Source organism: Chinchilla lanigera, unplaced genomic scaffold (genome assembly GCF_000276665.1).
Source record: "Chinchilla lanigera isolate Chin_1 unplaced genomic scaffold, ChiLan1.0 scaffold00137, whole genome shotgun sequence".
NCBI lineage: Eukaryota > Metazoa > Chordata > Mammalia > Rodentia > Chinchillidae > Chinchilla > Chinchilla lanigera.
Genome location: NW_004955538.1, coordinates 3,627,907 through 3,634,897, shown reverse-complemented (window position 1 = coordinate 3,634,897; position 6,991 = coordinate 3,627,907). Strand labels below are relative to the sequence as shown.

Below are 6,991 nucleotides of genomic sequence, written 5' to 3'. Positions count from 1 at the left end.
GCGCCCCTCCCGAGCGGCTCTCGGGGAACCTCCGGCAGGCCGTCCCCCGCCCCCGCCGCGGGTCCCCCAGCATCAGCGGCGCCCCTCCTAGGCGAGTCTCCTCGACACCCCCGGCGGGCCTGCTGCGCTCCCCATCGTGGATCCCCTCGGCCCCTCCTGCCGGCCATCTGTGCCACCCCGGCGGATCACCCTCCCGACATTCCCTGCACCCTGGGCGCCCTTCCTGGGGGCCCCTGGTAGGGTCTTCTGAACCTCCGAGGTCCTCCATGCGTGAGCCCCTCCCGCACTCCTCAGGAGGATCTCGCCCCGACTCGGGGTGGGGGTCCTCCTTGCAGCCTCAGGATCCTCTGGCGCTTGAGCGCTCTCAGCGGTCCCCTCTGGGTCCCCCGCCCACTCCGAAGCTGAGCAGCCTGGCCTTGGCCCCAAGGCTCCTGTCCCACACCTCCCTTCCTCGGCTGACCCTTGCCACCCAACACCAGATGGTCTGTGTCGCTGCCCGTCCTCCCCCAGCCTCCGTGGTCGTCCCTGGACACGATGACCATCCCCCTCCCCCACCCGGGCAGGATCCTGAGCTGACAAGGCCTCCCTGGCTGGTGGCCTGGTTTGAGGCAGCAGAATCTGGCCCCACAAGGCGCGAGTGTGGAGGGAAATTCCTTCTGTGGACTGCAGTCTGCACTTCCTCCCCAGCACCTCTCAGAGTTTGTGCCCATGTGTCTGGGCCTGTGCTTCTTTAAAGTCTGTGGGCAGTGGGGTAGGTAGGCAGCCCCTCAACGGAGGACTGAAGTTGGCCTCATAGTTGGGATGACCGTGGTCCCCGGCTGGCGTGGGAAGATGAGGAGGTGTCTAGGGGCTCCAAGTCGCCTCTGGGCCAGCCTGTGGTGCTGCCTGCTGGCTGCAGAGACACCAGGTCCATCCCTGTGGGATGCCAAGGGACATCCCTGAGAACTGGAGCTCAGAAGAGAGCCTGGGGCGCGCACCATAACCCCAGCCCTGTGGGAGGCGATGGCAACTTCAAACCCCGCTTGACCAATTTAGTGAGACCTTGTCTCAAAATGAAAAATAAGAAAAGGACTACGGATATCACTCAGTACAAAAACCCTGAGTTTAATCCTCAATTCTTTGAAAAATAAAAACAGCACAAATGATCCCGGGTCACTGTGTGTGGTTTGGACAAGTAATCAGGAGTCCTGGTTGACTGGCACACATGTTGCCTGCCCAACCCCAGTGAACTAGGTGGGAAGCTGGGGTCCCAAGGAAGACGGAGGCCATGGTCTGTGGAGAGCAGATGGGAAATGACACCAAGAGCAAGAGAGAAGTGTGGGTACAAAGTGCAGTGATGATACACACGAAAAAGATCCTAGCATGGGGAGACACGGGTGGCCATCCCTCAGGTTCACCCATAGCATGAGACCTCCCCCATTACCCAACAGACTGGCCAGCAGATCATTCAGAAAGGCTGGACAGTGCCAGGCGACCTTCAGGAGCATGGGAACACACCCCTCTGTACCATCTGTATCTGTTTCCACCAGACATGGGGTACATTCTCCAACATGAGGACATCCCAAAAATCTTTGGCTGAAGGACACACCCTTTTCTTCTGCCAGAGTTAGGAGGCAAGAAGAAATGGCTGTCAGAGGGTACAGGGTCCTGGCCAACTTCTTTTTTTATTATTTTTAATTTAAAAAATTTATTTATTTGGGTTTTTTGGGCATCAGGAATCAAACTCACAACCTTGCACTTGCCAGGCAAGTGCTGTACCTTTGAATGATATTCCCAGCCTTTTTTTTTTTTTAGGAACGAGGACTCAAACTCAGGACCTTGCACTTGCCAGGCAGGCACTGTGCCACTGAGCTGTATCCCTGGCCCCTGGTGAACTTCTCAGGGAGGCACCCACACCCTGAGCTGGTCCCTCCAGTGCTGAGGACACACCCCGCACTGAGCAGAAGTGGCAGGGCACTCAGCTGCCCCAGCCCGGGCACTTTGCCTACCTCTCCAGACCAGATCCATTACCTGCCCTTAACCTAACTCAAGGAATCAGAGGAGCTCAGGTGAGTTGAGAAGGATGAAGATGTTGTCCATCTGGTAGCAGAGCTTGAAGGAATGCTGCCTCAGGAAGTGGCACAGTGACCATATCACATAACTCCTCACAAAACCTGGAGGAAGGGAAAGTGCAGGACAGGTGAGAACCCTGCAGAGAAGAACATGCGAGTCCAGGACAGATGCTGCCACAGAGTCCTGCACTCCTGGGACCCTAGTAGGTACATGGGTTCCATAAACAAGTTTAAATGTTCAATAACAAAGCAGTTCTGTGAGGGGAAGACATAAGCACCAAGGACTCTGTTGAGGGATCATGTCACACCTTTTGGGCTAAGAAACAGTAAGGACCAGAACATCAAGTTGCTATGGGAGAAAGAGTTTGGATCATTTCAGGACAAGACAAAGCCACTACAGCAGTTGACTCATTCAGCTGTTTTCTGAACATCTACTTCATGCTGCAGACCATTCTGGAGGTGAGGACACAGTCTTCCCTGAGGAGTTTACAACTTAGCAGGAAAGGAGATATAGATGGTGTATAGGCTATGTGATGTTGCCTGTTTTCAAGACAAAATGGTGAGGGTAAAAGCCACAACAATGCAGAGGTACTGCTTATCTCAGGAGGTGGAGGAAGGAGATGTAAGAGGACCCTTCCCCTGCAGGAACCTGTGGACCCTGTGGGGACTTTGGCTTTGCCTCTGGGAGCTCCTGAGGAACTCCTACATGAGGCACAGTGGTGAAGGGGAGGGTAAGAGACAGATTCAGATAGGCTGCAAGAAAAGCTTCTGAAGCTGGAGGCAGTGGCACACACCTGTAACCCCAGGTAGCTGGGAGCCTTAGACAGGAGAACCAGGAGTTTGAGGCCAGGCTGGGCAACTTAGCAAGATTCTGTCCCAGACAAAAAGAAGCAGAGAAGGAGGAATACAAAAAAGAGAAAGAGAATAACGAAGTCAAGAGGAAGAGCATCCCTGGAGCAACAAAGTCTGGCCGGGCATGGTGGCACACACCTGTAATCTCTGGGAGGCTGAGGCAGGAGGGTCACTGTAAGTTCTAGGCCAGCCTGGGCTTCATAGTGAGTTCAAGGTAAGCCTGAACTGCATAGTGAGACCTTGTCTCAAACAGACAAACAAACAAAAAACCTGTATCAGAAAGATCCACGGCACACTCTAAAAAATCAGTGCAGCATGATATGACCCATACTAAGACCTGTCTTGCCTGTTACTGAACTTTAAAGACTAATGGAGCCATTTCCCAGAAAAAGCATATCACAGACAAGGACAGAAACTGCAAAGTGGCGCATACCGGTAATCTCAGCACTCTGAAAAGCTGAGGCCAGAGGGTTGCAAGTTTGACCCCAGTCTGTGTAATTTAGCAAAATCCTTTTTCAAAATAAAAAAAATAAAATGTTGCTCAGTGATGTTGCTCAGTGTGAAAGCCTTGGGTGTGATTCCCAGTACTGGAAGAAAAAATTAGCCTCTGATTTCTCAAGCAGCATTAAAAGCCTGAAGACACAGTGTCCCCCTTAGGGACAAAAACTGTAACCCAAGAATCTTTTACCCAGCCAGGTTCTCATGTATATATAAATGTCTGAGGGAAATATTTTCAAATATAAGAATATGAAGAATAAAGTTCTTTAAACATTTAAAACCTGGCCTTAAGTCTAGCCAATAAAGATAAAAATTAGAGCAAAGAATTTGAGTGACCCAGGTCCCAACAGCAAACCCATGGCAAGGGATGATGAAAGGGTCAACATGAGATGAAAACGTCCCGGATTCTTGCTGCGAGCCCAAAACACAGGAGGCCAAGCCAGGTTCTAGGCCAGTCTGAACAACTTGGCACTTCAAAATGGAGGGCTGGGGATGTCGCTTAGTTCAGTAACATACACACACACACACACACACACACACACACACACACACATATGACATGAAGCAGCAGGGCTGGCAGAGGTGATGGGGGCCTCTCCCTGGCCCTCACCACTCAAAGTCAGCAGTGGGCCTGTGCCAGTGTACCACCAGGCTCTGAACTCTGCTTGGCTACCACTCTGGACCTGGAGCAGGGAGTGGCACCTTCCTGGGGATAGTGCCCTGGGATCCTGAGGAGGGACCAGGACTGACCTGGTGGGCAAGCAGGAGTAAAGGGAGCCTAGAATCAAGATCTTATAGCAGTGTCTACTTGCAGTAGCTGGGGGCCTGCTCTAGCCACATTTATGCGGGGGACTTTGGCAGGGCCCAGACCAATCCCCAGGTTCCTTCCTAAGGCAGCTCTTCTAGCCTCCCTTTGACTCCAGTGCTCCAAGACCCTTACAAGACCCTCCCAAGACTCTGCTGTGAACCCCTAGCCACCCCAAGGCAGGTCTCCCTGTGGGGGCTCCCAACCTTCCAAGAGCTTCCTTTGCTGCCAGATTTCCCAGTCAGGCCATGGACAGGAGGGCTGATCATTTGTGGTTGTGGGGAGCCATCCCATGCACTGGTAGACTTGTGCAGTACTCCAGCCTCTACCCACCAGATGCCACAGCTTCCTGTGGGAGGTACCTTGCTCCCCACTCTCACTCTAGAGAGTCTATGACATGCTAGGTGACAGTACAGAGAGGATTCGAGGTCACTAACTACTTGATCTTAAAGCAGTTTGTCCAGGTTATCTGGGTAAGCAGTGTTGTCACAAGGTCCTTAACCATGGGCAAGGGAGGCAGGAGAGGAGCAGGGCAGAAAGTATGCAGACAGAGCTGAAGCGGGAGAAAGCAAGGGCTTCTCCTCCCCAGCTCCCTGCCCACGTCTTCACCCCAGACCAGCAAGACCCAGAGAAGCCAGGGGATTCTACAGAACTTAGGCAATGAACCTGTGTTGGTTTAAAACACCAAACATAGCAGTTTGTTACAGCAGCAACAGGAAACTAGCACACAGCCTCCTGATTGTGGCGACCAAAGTATCTCCAGGCACTGCCACCTGTCCCAGCACTGTACGCTACTGGAGAGGGTCGTGTGCTCTGTGTTGGTCCCCACTGAGAGGTAGCACTTTTACCCTCACACTCCACGCTGAACCGAACTGCCTGTAGCCATAGTGCAGTGGTTGACTGATTTTGTCAACTTGAAAAGTTTAGAAGCTTAACTAAATTGGCTCAGCAATTCTACACCCTAGGGTGGCTCGTTACCTGGAAGGTATAAAAGGGAAATGAGAAAGGACGGACGGGCTTCTAGTCTTCAGAGGTGTGTCAGTTTTCACCTTCAGCTTGGACATCATCTCTAGCACAGACTCTTTAGCTTACACCTTGGATGCTTCAGCCTTCTGGCATAGACCCATCAACCTCCTGATATGGACTCGCATGGGACACTGCAATGAGCTCCAGATCTTAGACTGAATCCTTCGGTCTCCAGTGTGCAGACACCCTCTGCACATTTCCTCATCCACCCTGGGGCTGACCTTCGTAAGCCAATCTTGTAATTTCTTATACATTTGTATATCATGTGTTATATGTTTCTCTACTAAAATGCTAACATCAGATAGAACTGTAGAAGAGGCTAATCAGCCTCAATTTAGGAGCAAATATAACAGTGGACCAGGTGTGGGAGCATACACCTGTAATCCCAGCACTGGGAGGCTGAGACAAGAGGATCACAGTGAGTTCATGGTCAGCCTGAGCCATTTAGTGAGTTCAAAGCAGCCTGAACTACACAGTGAGACCCTGTCTCCAAAAAAAAAAACAAAAAGGGGGCGACTCTTTCAAAGTCACTCAGAACAAAGAACTACACAGCATGTGTTACCACAATGTGACCACTGACACTAGCTCCTACCCTGCTCTGAGACAGGACTACATGCAACTTCCTGCCCAGCAAGGACCTGGCTTAGAGCACAGCACCTCTCTATCCTGTCAGAGACCTTGGGAGGAGGCGGGGTCGTGATGTTCCCCAAGACCCTGTGGCTCCACGGCCTGTCCGCTCCCACTCTGGAGGTTTTACAAATGCAGAGGACTCCTGTGGTAAACAAAATTACTTTCAGGGACTCCAGATAGAACTGGGCAAGGATGCCCACCTAGGTTATCCAGGCAGGCTTCCTATAGGAGAGAATTTCAGTCCTACAATATGAAGGAGAGAGACAAGAACAAAGGTTTTGAGTTGGCCTAGGGACTCGGAGTCCATGGGCAGCAAGGGCCAGTATGGCCAGGTCTGCATCTCAGCAGTGGCTCAGGGACAGTACTGCCAGCTTGCCAGACGTACAAGGTCAAGGTGGCTGCAGAGGCTGGACTCCTACTGGGGGCTGGGATCAATCACCTCCTCTCAGCCCAAGGCCTGCCAGCCCTCACCACCACACAGAGAAGCCCTCAGTCAGTCCTTGTGGCCAGGGCACTTTTCCCCATGCGGAGGGCTGGGGTCACCTCACTCCTTTCCTTCCTCCCACTCCAGTGCCCTCCACCTTGGTCTCCCAAAATGCAGCCTGCACTCACCCTGGTTTTGAACCCTCAGAATCTTGAGACAAAGGCAGTAGGAACACAGGCCTAGGGTCCTTCTACAGCAGCGTGTCTGGGCTGCTTCAGACCCCCTGTGCCCAAGGCTTTCTCAGCCCTTGTGCCTCTCCAACCCCAGGGGTGCCTCCTGCTCCAGGAAGCCTCCTCTGCCAGGGCCCCTCCCTGCCGCTCCACTGGCTGCACCACACCCCCGGGGCCTACAGAGCAGTGCCCAGTGCTCAGGGCCGCTGACGGCATGGACCAACCCCAGATGCCCATAGGAGCTTGTCTCCAGGGTGCTCCAGCAGAGGGAGGGGTGGGCAGCCTGGGTCCGGGTGGCTTAGGGGGCTCCCCATCTTTCTCCGGGCAGTGCAGAGCAGCCCAGCTGGCTTTCCTTTCCCCTTCCCCCAACACTCTCAACCGGGCCCCAGGGGGTCTGTTTTCCCCTCCGTGGGTGGGCCACGGTCCCTTGTGAAACAGAGCGCAGGAGGTCAAGGAAATGTGCTAGACGACAGAC

The 6,991-nt window shown here is 53.2% G+C and overlaps 1 protein-coding gene across 10 annotated transcripts in view; it reads right to left on the bottom strand.

Annotated features, from left to right (window-relative positions):
• Positions 1–4,515, bottom strand: part of Mta1 (metastasis associated 1) — a 40,623-nt gene extending 36,108 nt beyond the window's left edge. For 7 of the 10 annotated variants that reach the window (XM_013507862.1, XM_013507863.1, XM_013507864.1 and 4 more), the window contains exon 1: positions 461–557. In XM_013507862.1, the coding sequence (XP_013363316.1) occupies positions 461–542 (82 nt within the window). In that variant the 5' untranslated portion in view covers positions 543–557. Of the gene's footprint in view, positions 1–252; positions 284–460; positions 558–1,988; positions 2,023–4,412 lie in introns of those variants that run through there. The other 3 variants (XM_013507868.1, XM_013507869.1, XM_013507870.1) reach the window with 3 other exon arrangements.
• Between the last annotated feature and the right edge of the window lie 2,476 nt (positions 4,516–6,991).